We start from the raw sequence: 18,368 nt of genomic DNA, 5'->3' as shown, positions 1-18,368 counted from the left end.
AGATAGATAGATAGATAGATAGATAGATAGATAGATAGATAGATAGACAGACATGTATATATGATGCTATAAAGTTGTAATTGGCAAAAAAAGATTAGTCATGTATGAAATCAAGGTTCAGCACCTGGTGATGGGAAGATGGGTGGTAATTTCAATAATAATTTAAAAGGTAGGGAGAAGGGAAGTTTATAGGGAAAAGATAGAGTTTAGTTTTAGACTGTTGCACTTTACATATTGTTATTGTTTCATTTTTTCCTGCTTTTTGAAGGGGCAAGGCAGGGCAATTAGGGTTAAGTGACTTGCCCAGGTCACACGGCTTGTATTAAGTGTCTGAGGTGAGATTTGAACTCAGGTCCTCCTGACTCTAGGGTTGGTGTTCTATAACTGTGCCACCTAGCCGCCCCAATTTACATATTTTTTATAATGGTGAGTTTGAGATGTCTAATAGGCAGCTGCAATTTAAGAACAGATCAGAAGAATGATTAGGGCTGAATAAATAGGTCTGAGAATCATTAGCATAGAGATAATAATTGAATGTATCAGAATTAGTGAAACTGATAACTGAAATGGTTTAAAGGGAGAAGAGAAGTGGTCCTGGGTCAAACTTTTGGGGAAACCTTAATTAGCTACATTGGCCAAAATGAATATCAAAGTAAAGGAGACTGAGAAGTAGTTAAATAGAGTTGGAAGACCAGGGCAGAGCAGTATACTAGAAAACCTAGAGAACAGTGTGAAGGAGAAGAGGATGAAGAGAAGTCTAAAAAGATTTGGATTAAGAAAAAAATCTAGTAGATTTAGTAATTAAGAGATCATTGGCAACTTTGAGAGAATAGAGTTTCTGTAGAAAGGCAAAGGTGAGTAGCCAAATTTAAAAAAAAATTAAGAAATGAGTGAGAAAAAAGGAATCAGAGGCATCAATTGTGGATGGCCTTCTTAAAGACTTTATTCACAAATGGGAGGAAAGATATATAACAAGATCCAGCCAGACTGATCAAGTGAGGGTTTCATTGTGGTGGTAGGTGCTGTTCTTCTTTATTTGTTTTAGGGAATTTGTGTTTTTTTTTGGCAGGAGAAGACAGTGCCATAGTGTAGGGAGCAGGTTATATCTAAAGAAAAGGAGAGGTTGATTATTTGTGAGAGAGCTGAATGAAAGAGGGACAATCTGCTGGAGCATATGGGATGATATGGAGTCACTTGGGTATGCACAGGGATTTACCTTGTCACTGAGAAGGGCTATTCTTAAAAGTCAGAAATGGAGGAGGACAAAGGGTAGCAATCTGAATGGTGGGAGATGACATGAAGGGGAGAAAAAAGATTACTCCATTCATGGCCTCAATTTTGCTAGTGAAATATAGTGGAATTTTATACTGAAAGATAAGATGGTGAAGAGATAGGAAACTATGGGAATGTTGAGCATGGATTAAAAGTTTGGAAAATCCTCTTTGATGACAGATATTACTGCATGATGAGGAATAGTAAAATGATTAGGGAGGGGTAAAAAGACTGCCTTGAAAGGCAGTAAATTGAAAGTGAAGTAAATTACCATGAAATATTTAGAGCCTGACTCTTACTTCCAAGCTATCTATATCCTTTCACCATCATGACTTTGAGTCAAATTGAATGTTTTTAAAGTTAACTCCCAGAACTCAATGCTTAAAACTTATGTTTTCAGGAATCAAGACCTGGTGGTCATATTCCCAGGCTCTGACACTAACCTAGGTGTGATGCATAAATTGAAAGGCCCTATTTTCTTAACATCATGGTGATCCTCACTCTCAAATACAAGAAAAGTTTTTCTTCGTTTTTACAAGAAAGTGTGATAGCAAGACAGCCATAATGAGTGAGTGATTTTCTAAAATAGAGATATGAAAAATGCCCATTTTGGTGAGATTGCATTTAGATTGGTTGTGTCCTAAAAGTTTTCAGGACTGCCTAAAAACAACATTTGAATGTTCTGGCTTCTAGTTTATTTTTAGAATCCCGTGAAGTTGAAAATCGAACTCAGTGTTCAAAACAGAGTTTTTCAAAGATTATTATTCTGAAGTCTCCTCCTGTAACAAAAAGAGTAAATGATTCAGGGAAATAAAATACATCAGCAATTGTAGCCTGTTCTCATTATATTTCTCAGAATATAAATAGGCTTTTAGGATTACCTACCTGGGGGCTGAATTATATGCCAATGAGTTTTAATTGATGCTGAAAAGTAGAGTACTTTTTTTTTTCTGGTTATGCCATTCAACTCTCTAGAGATTTCTCTAAATTGTAAGTCAAGATGAACAATTGCTTTGATTGTATCAACACCCCCCCTCCCCTTTTATTTGAAAACTATACTTGCATCTGTAGGCATAGGCATTCTCTTATCTCAGGACCACAATTTGGAATGTCATGAGTTATTCATAGCCCAATGTTTGTGAAATGAATACTGACAGCACCATTAGCTCTCTGATCTTGGACTGAAACACGAGTCAACTCTGCTTGAAGTTACCATTATCAGAAGCCACAAATGAATGTTATGGGAAAGTGGCACCATAAGTTAATTAGAGGGGAATTAGGATGAAAGTAGGCAATTTGAGACCATAAGAATCTTTGCGGATCTGGTCTGTGGTTCTTCCAGCTTTAATTTTCAGCTTTCAGCAGCCGCTCTCAGTGATTTCTGAGCCTTTAAAAAGGAAAGCAGAAGAAGATATAATTCACCTAGTCCAGAGTGTCATCTGTGGCAGATAGGAGGAATTTTCCTTCTGACCTTATCTAGTAATCGGGTCATACTCTGAAGCACAGATCCTGGAATGATACTGTCTTTCCTACAAATGCTGCAGTTAGAACAATGTTTTATCCCTACTAAATCAGCTAATCCCAAAGGAAAGGCAATCAAACCTTCAATGGGCTATTTCTCTGTTGGATCTTCTGAATTTGAATATGAGAACACTGATCACTCTGTGGAAAAATCAAATTGACCAATTTTCATGGCTGGTAACAAAATTCTGTATTGAGTCAGGCATGAGAGATACTGGCTACTATGGTCGATGAAGGATTGGAATCAAAGGAACTGGGTTCTAATCCCAGATACCCTCTGTGATTATGAGGGGCAGGTAATCACTGAACCCCTTCCTCTTCTGTAAAATGAGACTAAGCTAATTGATATCTAAATCCCTTCCAGCTCCAAATATTTGAAATTATTATTTTCTTCATCCTATCTTCTCTGCTGAAGTACTCTTAGAAAATACCTCATAATTGCCCCCTAAAATACTTTAAATTTTCATATATATATATATATATATACATATGTACATAGAAAGATAAATATCTATGTGTGTGTATATATGTATATATATATATATTCATATATGTATATATGTGTGTATGTGTATATATATATATATACAAATGGACACACACACATCAGACCTGCTCAATAAGTGCATAATCAAATTGAAGAAGGCAAATAATAGAGGGGGAAGGACAATAAACAGTACCACTAAATGGAAGCCCCTTAAGGGCAGCGGATGCCATATAGCAAATAGCATAAAGAACTCATTTAGAAATACTTGTTTTATATTTGACTAATGCTTTATATATCCTATTTGATCCTCACAACAACTTTGAGAAAGTGCTATTACTGTTCCTATTTCATAAACAAGGTAAATTCAGAGAACTTATAACTTGCCCAGGGTCTCACAATTTGAAACAAATCTGCAATCCAGGTTTCTCTGAATCCAAATCTAGCGCTCTTTTCATTGACAGACTGCTTCTCCCTGAAGTTTGTGTTGATCATAGTATATACTGCACAATTTAGGGGCATGTTAATTATTTGCTGATGTATGCATCTTCTATAATATAACTTTTACTCAGGCAAGATGGAAGTTAAGATGGGCACTGAGTGTCTTCATGTCAGGCCCTCCCCAAAAGCAACACACATATTTTACTTAAGTTATTTAGCATTCACCACACATTAATTTATATTGTGAAGACATCTATCTACCTAGCAAGACTGCAGGTCAACTGAAGACAGAAAACATTATTTTTTTCTCTCTCACACCTAATTCAGAGCTTAGAACCTCGCTGTTGCTATGAACAATGTGAAGAAAACAAAAAATAAACATATCTGTAACTAAAGTTTATTGATATCTGTACTGACCAGATTATAGTGGATTAAGGATGAACTCATACTCAGGAAGATCTGGGTTCAGGTGTCACTTCTGATACCAGCTACCTGAACATTAATAAATGCCTTTACTTCTCAGGGTCCTAGGCAGCTGTGTAAGACAGAGTTGCTAAATATTCAATCTGTGAGTTTTATTTTGAAAAAAAAAATTCATATTTTAAATGGTCATAAAAATAGAAATGTATTCAAATATAATTAGTTTCCTTTGTAATCATATATACTTTATACATTTAAATGTATTATTCTGAACAGATGTCCATAGTCATTACAGTCTGCCCAAGGAGTCCATGACACAGAAAGAGTTGACCCCCTTTTTTGTGCTTTTCTTTTGGAGGGGAGAAGCCAGGGCAATTTCAGTTAAGTGACTTGCCCAATGTTGCATGGCCAGTAAGTGTTAAGTGTCTGAGGCTGGGTTTGAACTCAGGTCCTCCTGATTCCAGGGCCAGTGCTCTATTCCCTGCATCACCTAGCCACACCATTGACCCCTGTTTTAACACTATTCATTAGGGAGGAAATGCTCATCTGCATTGGTCAATGGTGTTTCTCCTTTCAGGATTTGACTATAGCAAAAAGATCACCTGTCCAGATCTTTTCCAGCATAAGTGGCAGGATAAATTAGGAACACATTTTTAGCATGGAAGTTGCCTAGTATGGTCTAGAAAAAATCAAAAGCAGGACAAGGACAGGATAAGTAACCACACAGAATAAATGAAATAAAGTAGTGGGAGATGAAGCTATAAAGGTCATCCCCAAGTCAAATTATGAAGGTAAATGAATATCACTCTAATAAATAGTCCTTGGTGGGAAGAAAGCTACTACTGAATACTTTTGATTCAGTGATATGCACATACAGAGGTACAAGTAGATTGATGATGATGATGATGATGATGATGATGAGATAGATGGTTGGATGCAGAGGAAGATTCATACACATTTTATATATAGATTAGATTAGAGAGATGATAGCTAGGTAATAAACAGAATTAACTGATGCAGGTGAAAAGAAATTTTAAAATTATATTAGTGACACTCTTGTTGATGTTTTACTTTTTTTTATCAACTTGAATGAAAGTCAGGGAAGATTACATTAGTGATATCACCCCCCAAAATATGTCATTTTCATTGAGTAAAATCAACTATGAAATTCTTTGTTGGGTAATCTAGACCATGTAGGGCAATATAGATAAAAGTACTGTATTTTCCCCCTTTAAACTATTTTTTCTGATGTAATATAGAAACAGTATTGTCCTTGCTAAACATACTTTTGTTAAAAAAGAAATTATCTCTATTTTATTTTCTAGAAATCCAAATGGGACTCAGAACAATGGAACTAAATGGCCAGTTTTCGGTGCCACAGAACACAAATATCTTACACTGAACACAGAATCACCAAAAATACATGCAAAATTGCGTGCCCAACAATGTCGCTTCTGGAAAATATTTTTTCCCAAAGTTATGGAAATGTCAGGTGAGAAATCACTTTGTCATTAGTAACTGTATAATTAAATTCAACTTCTTGCTATTAGCAGAATATTTTGCTTTCAATCCATGAAATATATTATTAAAACAACCAATGGGTCATGTGACATTCAATTGTAATATACATTTTATGTGACTATATTTTCAGAATTTTTTTTAATGATCACAATTTTTTACATAGCTTTGTTATTCCAGAAATTTACAAATCTAGCCTGCATAAAAATCTAATGAGAAACAATATATGCCTTTCCTGAAGCCCTGCAATGTGGTTCCAAAGATATAAATGAATATATAGATTTAGTTTATATCAAGGACACATTGATTTTTTAACACATATAGGAATACTTCAAGTCTGCATGTTTTTCCTAGTGTTTATTTTCCCTCTACCACTTCCCATCCCTCAAGGAATCTTTGATAGTTTCTATGTCTAAGAAAAGTCCATATTGCTACTCACTTGTTTTTGAACCTCTTAAAACTTACTTAGTCTAATCCTAAAACAAGAGAAATTCATTACAGCACCAAGTCTGTCCTCAAAACCCTTCCAGTTTGATAAGACCTTTGAGAGTAGCCTTGAGTAATTTAATTAGCCTAGCTGGGAGTAAATGATGGCCTATGATTAATGTAATCTTTTTTAAAAATTTAATAAATTTATTTATTTATTTACTTTTAGTTTGCAACATTCAATTCCACAAACTTTCGCCAAATTTTCTCCCTCTCCCTTTCCTTCCCCTAGACCTCATGGTGGTATAAGATCTGATAGAGATTCCACAAATACGTTCACATTAAACAAGAACTAAATGTAATCTTGATGTAATTCCGGCCTTATTCATGTGTTCTTTTCTTATGGTATGCCTGTGCCATGTGTATACTGAGACATAATCTTCACTGGAATAGTTTTTGGGAATAGAATAGAATTCTTCATGAAACAAGGAGAGTACAGAGGAAGAATTTAGTGGAGAGTTCTTTTCCTACCATGTGAAATATCTGGTATTTCAGTAACTAAACCAATACCATGGTGATTAATACAATAAAATCTATTGTTTGCTTGGTTGTTGGTTTTTGTTATTGTTTTTAGGCATGTGTCCACCATTACTGAGAAAGGCGACCATGCCATTATATTTTCAGTATCAACGTATTAACATTTTGCTTTGCTATTCTTTGAGAATTATGTTTCCCATCAATATCATCATCTAATTTTAAAATAACCCAGCTGTTTGCTTCATGTGAGTCTCCCATCATCAGCATTCCCACAAAAAAAATTACATTGTTGGAATCTGTTTTCTCTCCACAATCAAGTGCTTCCTTGATTTCAGCCTTTGTCTTCATCATCCTTTTTCTCACGATCCACTGACATGGCCTGACTGCATGGATGATTTCACAAATGTAGCAGATTATTTTTTTTTATAAATAAATAAATTTGGGCCAGTTTTGGCAAAATGTGGACATTTCAGAACAACGTGCTATTTCTTAATATGCTTTTTGATCATCATGCATTACTCATGAAAATTATATTTGTGTACTCCATCTGTTGGGGCAATGTCTCTGATATACAAGTATACTGAGTGTTACCAAATGTTCTGTGACATAATAGATATCAATAGACAGGCTGCTGCATCTCTTGGCAGAATAGGACTGCCTGGTGTGTCCTCTGGGCGTGAATGACAATGAGGCAACACACTGGACGTGCCAAGAGATGTAGACATTTATTGCATCACTAACCACTTGTTCTGACTCAACCATTATATTAGAAGATACAAAGATAGATACATGATAAAGAGGTAGTGATAAATAGATGATAGCCCCAGAAAGATATAGAGATAGGCAGATATATATGAATCAGTCAGCAAGTATTTTATTATTTTCCAAACATCGTGCTAAAACAATGTTGGGAATACACTATATAGAAGGGAAAAATCCTTACTCCTGAAGAACTCATAATCCAGTAAGAGAAGACAATGGGCTCATGTATATGTTTAAGCAGAATAAATATAGAAAGAATAAATTCAAATGCATAGCAGGTACTTAATTATAGGATGAGGAAACTCTTTTTTAAGACAGATAATTATCTTTTATAAATACTTAGTAAAGGTATGCTTTTATGTAATAAAAACATTGATTATCATTCTCAACTCATTTTAAATGGCTAGAAACCAAAAAAAATGACCTAATTTAGGAGAATATTAATCCATCAGAGACTGTATCTCTCATCTGTCACACACACACAAAGTAGTAAAGGTAAAAACTAAGGTACAAATGTATGTTATGTCTTCAGAATATATGAAAAGCGTCTCAGAGATACACGAACAATTGTACCATATCTTTGTTATTAATCTTTATCCTGGGAATGTTATAGCTATTGCATGGTAAACAACAGGCTTATAACAGATAAGCAAGGGGGCACAGTGAATAGAGCACCAGCCCTGAAGAAGTCAGGAGGACCTGAGTTCAAATTCGGCCTTAGAAACTTAACACTTGCTGGCTGTGTGACCTTGGGCAAGTTACTTAACCCCAATTGCCCTGCCTTCCCCTCTAGGGTAAAAAAAAACAGATAAAGTAGGTTACTATCACCCCTCCCAGAATATGAGAAATTTATTTTAATAAAATATTTATAGGCATGTGTGTACACATTGTGTTTACATGTGAAACACAGAGAGTTTTGGTCAGGTCTTTGTGGACTCTGAGCTCCCTCCCACCTGAGATTCTATGATCATTTAACTGTTTTGTAAAAAGGCTTTATAAATTTGATAGAAAGGAGCAGAGAATTCTATTTTTCCTTCCAACTCTAAAATTTCATTACTTCTAACTTGGGGAGGAATTTAGAAATGAAAGAATGCTGGTTTATCTGAAATAGATAAATTCAGGTTTCTCTCTCTTCAGAGACCTCAAGGTCTCTGCTGCCCTATACTTATTTATCCCTTACTTCATTCTCAAACACATTAGGGACTATCACTTTTCAGTCCTCTTCTGCCTGGCCTCATGTGAACTGGCATCAATTGCTCTTAATATCAATGGTGTAAATGATTGTTCCATGAATAACATAAGAGGAGGGTAAGTGTGGCTTTGGAAATCAGAGGATCTTGTATTCAATACCTCACACTGCCACTTATTTCATATCTGACCTTGGCCAAATAATTTTAGCTCTCTAGGACTCAGGTTGCTAAGCTATAGGATAAGGAAGTTGTGCCGAATGACTTAAAGTCTCTCCATTTCTTTATCTATGATCATACAGTATAAATATGAAATAAGGAAGAGAAATACTACTGTGACATCTTTGAACCTAAATACCCCCATCTCAAAGCTGATGTTACCTAGAAAAATAGTAAGCCAGAGGCTCCAAGTCCCCAGTAATAATCTAGAAAGCAGATATAGATTGATAGATAGATGATTAGATAGATAGATAGATAGATAGATAGATAGATAGATAGATAGATAGATAGATAGATAGATAGACATATGTCTGCATATCTATATCTATATATATACTGTTGGATAATTGAGTCAGCTGTAAATAGATACCAATACTCTTAGATTCACATCTGTCAAAGGAAGGAAAGGAGATCTACAAGCCAAATGTTTAAAGATACTATGTGTCTCAACTCTCTCAACTATCCAATCTATTCTGAAACAGAATCTCCTGTCAATATTTAAGAAACTTTAGAGTCAGGAAGTGATGTATTCACCCAATTTAGATAGTTCTGCAATTTAAACCTTGACAAAATGTATCCAGCTGTCAAAGGATGACAGAAATTGTTTTAACTATATAAGCTCATACTATTTAAACTTTTCTTAATTCACCTTATATTTTCCAATCTCTGATCCATTCAAAAAAATTGTCTGAAGCATTATTTTCAAAGGAGGTGTTAGTGAAACAAAAATGACTAAATGACTATTATGTATAAATTGTCTGATGTACACCTTTATATTTTTGTAATTACTTAAATATTTGCCAGTCAATGAAATTAACAAATTTTCATTTTATTATATTTTGTGATAATGGAATCATATTCATCAACAGAATAATTTTCTAATTATTATCTACCAAAACCTTATTGCTCAACTTCTGATTAATGATTGCCTTCCAATAAGGGAAATTAATTCACACTGTGGGAAATGATTCCAAATACAGAAATTTGAGTCCCTTCGGAAAACTTCCAGGAATGTCATGCAGTATTTTCCTCTCCTTCCTGTACTCCATAACTCCTCTCTGACCTTTGCTTTTACATTTGATCAACTGGCTAGTGGATATGTATTACTCATTATGTGACTCTAACCTCTCCTTTTATCTCTTTCCTCAGAGAAATAGCTATCTATTCTGACATGGGGAAGCATCATCAAATGTGTCTAGTATTTTATATGGAACTTTATTGCTATCAAAGTACTTTAGAGATGTCATTTCAATTTAGATATATTCTTATTACACTTCTTGGAGTCAGGTACTACAGTCACTATCCTCCACATTTTACAAGTAGGGAAATTAAAGCTAAGAATAGTTGACTTGCTCAGGGTCCATCCCACTGCTAAGTGTGGGGAGAAGATAGGATTTCAACCCATCTCTGACTCCAGCTCTACCTCTCTGCTTCAGTGCTTGAACCAAGAATGAATATTAATTTTGATCCTAAGGAATGTGATAAAAATCAAAAGAAACAGGGAGATACAGAGTGGCAGCAGATTTTGGGGGTGGGGTGGGACCAATGCATACAGTTTTGAATATAGTAAGTAGTTTGTGTTTCAGGCCTCTCATTTGGAGGTGTACAGGGAAGTATCTGAATTGAAGGACAGAAGAGAAGACATGGGATTGGGGTGGGGTGTGGGCAGAGGTTTGGCTTAAAAATAAAGACAGAACATTATTATAACTGAGAAGAATGAAGCCTATGTTTGATCTGCCGATACAGAAATTAGCAATGATCTTTAGAGAGCTTTTCCTATGAAGTGTTTAGCATAAAGGACAGTGAAATGCTGAAAACCCAAAGGCAGACAGCCCCTGATACGTTAATATCTGTTAGAGCATAGAAGAGAAGGATCAGAGAAATAGTTGGAATTTTCATCTCTCTAGATGATTTCACACATAGTAAAGGAAGGGGTGAGTGGGTGGAAATAACCATTGATACAGTAAAAACTATGCACCAGTCATGGAGCAAAGTGCTTTACAACTATTATCTCATTTCATCTCATTGAATCTTCACCATATCCATGTGACTGAAACTGATTTATGTATAAAATGATGACCTTGGCAGGCCCACAACTAACCTGAGCAAATAGGACCAGATAACATAAGATGAAGAAACCTCAGAAAAAGAGGTGAAGTTTCCCAATATTAAATGTTAAGCCTCCCTCAGCTGATGATTTCAATTCCTTAAAGGATTTATGCTAAGGAGATTGTTCCAGTGACCAACAAAGGTTGTGCTATGATTGTATTCTTGCTGATGGAAAATAATTATCTGTTCACAACATTCGTGGCATGCTTCCTACCAGAGGGTATGGTTAATGGGTTGGAGAAATAGTCCTCTGTTCTGTGACACTTTGAGCATAATATTGAGTCCTTTGAAAGAATGGAATAAATACTTCTGGGGATTCATATTTCTAAGTAAATTAGACTAAAACATGATCTGTTATAGTTCCTGTGTGGAGAAAATACCCGCATGGTTTAGCATTTTTAAAATTAGCCTTTTTAACATTATCATTTGATATTAACAGCTCAAATGAGGACATTAAACCAACCATTTCCAAATGATACAGTTATCACTCCCCCATTCCTATCCTCAGAAATAGGAAAGATCCAAGAGGAAGCTGTTGCAATGGTTACAGTCAAGCCAAGGTAAAAGTATAAGACAGGCAAAGCATATGTTAATCATTCCCTGTCTTCATTGGTACCACCCCTTCTCTCCCTGTGAAGTCTACAACGACTTACTAGTCTCTCTACCCTCTGCTCAATCAAATACTACTTCTAAGGAAAATGATAAGCACATCCACCCTAAGCATAGATTAATGGTGCCAAACTCAAACAGAAAAACAACTACTAACCTGAGATAATTACCCCCCTCATATCAACTTTAGAAAACTACATGTTGCATTAAATTTTATTTTGTTAAATAGCTCCCCATTTCATTTTTAATCTAGATCTGGGGCACTCAGGAATAGTCTGGGCCTTGATCATTGGGCCACATTTGCCAACTCTGGTATATTTCATGGTTACCTTTCTAAGGGGGTAATGGACAAAAAGAAAAACTCCCCGAAGCAAAGCAGATCGTTGCCTTTTCTGAAATGTGCAATCTTAGAATTTTTGCTTGTAGCACTAAAATTTTAAATAACTTACTCAGACTCACATGGTAGAATAGGTCAGAAACAGGAATGGAATCTTGGTCTTCTTGGTTCTCTGTCCACTACCCCACACTGTTTTGCAATCACTATATACATACATACTCTCATACATGCATACATACACATACACATACATACGTACACCAATATAAAGTAAAATAGAACAAAAAATGACCTAACATTATATATGTAGATAAATAGAAATTCAGTCCTCAATACTCACTCCCTTATTTTCTTATCTCTATTCATTTACTGTGACTTTGAAACTTCTGATTGTCCTCTTGTATGCTTTCTTCCTTTGGTTTCTTTATTGCCTGGCATTTCAATGCTTCATAATTCATTATACAGATCAATGGTTTCTTGAGTGGAAGTTTATAGATAAAAGAAGAACTTAGGTTTATAAAACATTTGGGCAAGCCTACTTTCAAAGCACTAGAGCTCATAAACATCTGAATATGAGCCATCCAGGAGGCAATGTAACACTTGCCTGAACTGCTAATCAGGCATCATTGCATTAGCAACTGTGATTGTTAAACTATAATCAAGTCAAGAAAAGGAATTCATAACCAGGTGCCTTCTCTCTAAATAATACTAGTCATGGTCCAAATCCTCAAATTGTCTCTCATTTGACAAAGAGGCAAATGACTTTATTCTCTTCAAGGCTTTAATTTCAGGCTTTACTTAAAGGGACATTTTAAACTTGAGTATCACAAGTGAGATAGTTAAAGTGAAACAGTAAGCCAGATGTTTATTCATTCTGGAGGAATATGTGCATTTTTCTGACCATTCCAAAAGAACAGAATATCTAAAAAGGTACAAAATAATTTATTCTTTTGAAAGTCTGTCACAAAGCAACCCTCAAATACTTGTACATAGTTCAACTAACATGGAATACTTCTACTTTAAATAAACTAAAAACTGAAGACTTACTTAATATGAAAATGATTTATTTATTATTTAAACTATACCAGCTTTAAAATAATCTATTCTAATTTGAGTATAGCTTGATTGCAATCAAACCAACAAATAAATCCCTCTGACATTTCTGATTCATCAAAGAGATTTTCCAAATAATAACATCTGAAGGAAATTCTCAACTACTAATCTCAGGACCATGCAAATATGCCAGGAATATTTTTCTATTTAGTAATTCTAGTTTAGCTTCATAATTTAATGGAGCATGCAGGGAGTGCCTAGGCCTGCAAAAATGTTTAGAAGTGTCCAAACTTTTCAAAATCATTTCCATTCCATTCTGTATAATCAAATCAGCATTTAGGAAGAGTTTACTACAAGTAAGACATTGTGTGAAGTGCTGGAGATACAAAGACAAAACTGGAGGGAGCTAGGTGGCAAAGTGAATAGAGCTCTTGGCTAAAGTCAGGAAGACCTGAGTTCAAATATGACCTGAAACATTAGCTGTGTAACCTTGGGCAATTTCATTAACCTGTGCTCATCTCAATTTCTCATCTGTAAAATAGGGATTATAACAGCACCTACCTTGCAGGGTTGTTGTGAGGATCAAATCAGGTAATGTTTGTAAATCATTCAGGAGAGTTGAATAGAGTACTAAAAGTTTAAGTAACTCACCCAGGATCACACAATCAGTATGTGTCTGAGCTGGGACTTAAATCCAAGGTCTTCCTGATCCTGAGGTTGCCTCTCTATTATAAAAATCTCGTATACTATATCACTGTACATGAACATGCATGTATATGTGCATATATCTACCATATATGCATATGTATATGCAGCAAAAAATAATATGAATTGCAAGTTTATATAGTACATGTGAAAGTTATATGCCTGCATATATGCTTTAATACATACAGAAAGAGGTCAAAGATAGTCCCTATTATTGAGGTGCTCGCAACCAAATGGGGGAAAACAACAAGAAAAAATATGTACAAGTAAGCTATGTACTAGATAAATAGGAAAAGATTAAAAGAAGGAAGGCAAAATTAAGAGGGATTGGGAAGGAATCATCTGAGAGATGGGATTTTAGTTAGGACTTTAAGGAACTCATCATCTATTGCCTGGACCATTGTGATAGTCTGCTAATTGATTTCTCTACCTCTAATTTTCTTCTATTTAATCTCCTCTCAAAATATGTGCCAAATTCATATTCTTTTTTTTTTGGGGGGGGAAGCAGAGCAATTGGGGTTAAGTAATTTCCCCAGAGTCACACAGCTAGTATGTCGAGTATCTGAGGCCGGATCTGAATTCAGATCCTCCTGACTCCAGGACCACTGGTCTATTGACTGCACCACCTAGCTGCCCCTACAAATTCATATCCTTAAAGCAAAGGATAAACAATGTCATCCCCTTCTTCATGAAGCTCTCATGGTTCACTGTGTGTTTAAATCCCAGTCCTTTTGGCATTTTTCAATATTCATTATCTCTCTGAAGCCAATCTTCCTAGATTGATTTCATGTTACTTCTTCTCACATACCCTACAGTAGAGCCTAACTGGCCTGCCTGACATTTTCTGTATATGGTGTTGCATTTTTTGCCTCAATAATTTTGGATAGATTCAGTTCTTGATACCTCAATGCCATCTTCTCCATATATTTCAGAAACAGTAGTGCCCTCTAAGGTTCAGATCAAGTATCACTTCCTACATGAGGTGTTTTGGTTTGTTTGTTTTGGTTTTTCAGTTGTGGTTGCTTAGTCCCCTACACTTTATATCATTAGCATGAAGCACAGAACCTGGTGCATAGGAGGTAATTAAAGTGTTTTTTTTAATTGAATTGAATCATAAGAGTCAGAATGATGCTGTAGCTAATCCTCTGTAAGGACAATATACAACTCTGAAGGAAAGAAGTTAAATACTGCAGCATCTCAAAGAAAAATAATGTCAGCCAGAAGAGTCCTCTGAGGTCCTGGGCTTGAATACCTGCTATGCCATTTGTGACTTTGGTCAAGCCACTGAAATTCATTAGACATGAGTTTCCCCTCTTTAAAAGGAAGAACTGGATTAGAACAAGAATTCTTCACAATTCAAAAATGAAAATCATGTTTGTAATATTTTTGGAAAGTCTATTACAGTATAATTGATTTTCTTTATACTCCTATCAACTTAATTTTATCATTTATAACAACCCTTATGATAAATGGTACATAGGCTTCACCAGATTGCAAAAAGAATTCTTTTGATTGATAGATAGATAGATAGATAGATATTTGGATACATAGAATGAGGGATTGATACAGCAAAAGAAAAAGAATGAAAGATCTCTTGGATGACAGCAGAGAGCATCCCAAATATATTAATGTTTACATGTGTGTGGTATGTTTATACATACATATGTACTTGCATGCATATATAAATTCATAGTTTCAGAAATGGCCATCAATAAGTATGAATTTTACCAGATTTCTAATCAAACTTATGTTTCCTCTTTCACAACTGTGACTAATATGGAAATATTTTCATATAATGACACATGTATAAACTATATCAAACTGCCTAATATTTTCAAAAGGGAGGGGGAGGAAAGGCAGAAGAAAAATTTGGAACTCAAAATCTTGTAAAAAATGAATGCTAAATTGTGCTTCTTGATGTAAACTGTGGCAAATAAAATTATATTTAAAATAAAATAAAATATAGATCATAAATGTTTTGAGGTCCAGAACTGTTTTCTTTAGTCTTTGTATCCCCAACAACTAAAACAGTGTGCTTTACCTAGTAGGAAGTCATTAAATGCTTGATGAATGAACTAAATGAAGGAATATAAAGGCCACTTTGATATAGATCTTTACATGTGTGTGCCAATGAACTAGGAATCTCTGCGGACACTTAAAAATGTTAAAATGTAACAACTTTAATTAGATTTCAGTATTTGGTCATATAAATAAGCTCTCCCAATAAGAAAAGAGGCCATCCTAGAAAATATTTTGTTCCTTTTAACTTAATATGTATATTTACCATATAGGATTTTTATTATACACCTGTCCTAAGGAAGAGACTTGTTTTATTTGTGTATTATTTTTTAGTTTAAATAACTACATATAATGAAAGACTGGCATTTTCTAAACATCATCTTTAATTTTTAAAACAAAAATTCAAAACCTTTATTTCTCTTAAAAATTGTAAAAGGTAAATGTTTCATTGAAGATGATAATTTCCTTTGAAAGAAACTCCCAGGCAAAAAATACATCTTAAAAGTTGAATTACTGACAAGTTAAAAGGAAGAAGAAAGAAATAACCCTGAATAAACAAAACAAAAAGCTGCCATGCAATGTACCTAGAGAAAATAGCATCTGTAATGAAAATTATTTTTCAATTAATGTAACTATCAATTCAAATGCAGATTAATCCAACCCATTTCATGTTTTACAGGAAATATTGATGAAGCCGAGCGTGAATGGAAAGCAGGATTCCATCGCTGGAACACTTATATGATGGACTGGAGAAATCAATTTAATGATTATACAAGCAAGAGGCAGAACTGTGCAGGTCTCTAATTAATAGACCTAGCCTTTCAGGAATGTTCTTATTCCTGTGGATCAAGGCAAATGGGCTGGTAGCTGACTTGTGAGACTCAAAAGGAAGCTGTTTTGTAGCTGAAACCAAATGCCAAGAAGACAATATTGATTCCTCACATTTTCTCTTTGTATTTTAGCTTTCATTTCAGGAAACAATCCATTTGACAGGCCAAAGTAAAATGTACACATTAAAGCTTGACCATGAATTTATGAGCAAATTTCAACCTTTAGCTAGTTAAAATTCCTCTACCCAGAAGACCTTTAAACTTTTTTTTGAAAACTGTGTTTTCAGTCTTTGGACAAAAATTCTCTACCATGCTGAAAAGCATTAATTTTATTTGTATTAGATTTAAAAAAATTTTTTTTAAGATGGCATTTCCCTATATTGCCTAGACTGGAAGAGTAGTGGTCTCTCTAGAGTTCAATCCTACTGCTGATTGGCACAGAAATTTTGACCTAATCGAATGCTTTTTTTTTTTTTAATCTGGTCTCCTTCTCCCCTCCTTAGGCAATCAGTTGCCCTCCCCCAATCCCCATGGACTCATATTGATGGTAGCCTTAGTGTAGCTTTCCAATCGGCTTTAGTCTCAGAGTTCCAGAACTCCAACTATCCAGCAATCTCTGCTTCCCCAGGAGCAAAGAATCTAAGCATGGACAATCATGTCCAATGTTATGTTAGCTCTCTAAATTTAGGTCTTGTCTTTCATATATCTCTTTTCAAAGGGATGAAAGTTGAAGGGGACCTTAAAGATTATTTAGGACAATACCTCATTTTACAGTGGAAAAAGCTGAACCCTAGAGAGAAGAAACTATTTACCCTACTTCTCAGGAATAGTTAAATAGTGGAGCTATGATTTTTACTGCAAATGTACCATTCTTTTTATAACACCATTATGCATTTTTCTAGCTAATTTATCTGGACATTTATTTAATGTTAACTAATAAAAAATGACACCTCCCCTCTAAGACTATAACACACAATTATCATACCAGCATTAATGATTATTGTTTTTAAGAAGTGATTAAAGCCTAAGCCTTCTAAATTTATTTCATTATGTTATTTGATCTGTAATTTCATCATTGTGGGTTCTTAGAGCAATGACACCAACCACAACCCACACACACCTCCTGAACTTTTGTAATTTTTGATTCTTAGCAATTCTCTTCCATAAATGAGCTCCCCAGAGGCCAGCTTCTGTACCTTTAATGTCTGGTGGAACACAGTATAACATGTGGGTTTTGCAGTCATTAAAATGCAAATTCTTTGAGAGTAGGGAATTATTACATTTTTATATGTTTATTCTCAGAACATGAGAGTGTCTACTTCTGGGAAACAATGCTTTTATGATTGATTGGTTTTATATACATGTATACATACATATATAAATATACATATATGTATATATTTAAACATATATGTATAATTTCTCCATTCTTACCCTCCCTACACACACACACACACACACACACACACACACGCACACGCACACTCTGTCAAAGCCCCCTAAACTAATGCAAATAACCGAGTGGCGGGTAGCTGTCTGAAGAAAGGAAGAAACCATAGAACTATCCAAGGTGCTAAAGTGTAGATAGTTTTACATGAGGAAATACTAAGATTTCCTTCAATAAATGGTTATGATTTTTGCAGAGAATAATTCAAAGTCAGAATCAACTTCTTCACATGTGATAACTCTGATGACAATTTAGGCAGACATAGGATGCCATTAATAAAGCAATACACAAACAAAGGAAAAGAAAGTTATGCCTATAAAAATGCTGTATCTGTAGAGGAAATTGCTTATGTCTTGTTCTCACTGAAAAAAACAATCTTAAAAAAATACTTGATTAGCAATAAGTTACAATAATGCATATTCCCATCTTTATTCTTGAGAGAAGCAAGTTTTTCAAGTAAGATTATAATAGA

At 34.8% G+C, this 18,368-nt stretch overlaps 1 protein-coding gene across 2 annotated transcripts in view; it reads left to right on the top strand.

The window, feature by feature from the left end:
• BCHE (butyrylcholinesterase) overlaps positions 1-17,635 on the top strand; it is a 92,715-nt gene extending 75,080 nt beyond the window's left edge. For both annotated transcript variants that reach the window (XM_069083529.1, XM_069083530.1), the window contains exons 3-4: positions 5,464-5,630; positions 16,299-17,635. In XM_069083529.1, the coding sequence (XP_068939630.1) occupies positions 5,464-5,630; positions 16,299-16,423 (292 nt within the window). In that variant the 3' untranslated portion in view covers positions 16,424-17,635. The remainder of the gene's footprint in view (positions 1-5,463; positions 5,631-16,298) is intronic.
• Positions 17,636-18,368: the final 733 nt, after the last annotated feature.

This window comes from Petaurus breviceps, unplaced genomic scaffold, assembly GCF_028583685.1.
Source record: "Petaurus breviceps papuanus isolate PSGF00001 unplaced genomic scaffold, PetGlider_PUasm1.0 173, whole genome shotgun sequence".
In the NCBI taxonomy this organism is placed as follows: Eukaryota; Metazoa; Chordata; class Mammalia; order Diprotodontia; family Petauridae; genus Petaurus; species Petaurus breviceps.
Note: the sequence above shows the minus strand (reverse complement) of the source record. Positions and strands in the feature narration are given on the sequence as shown.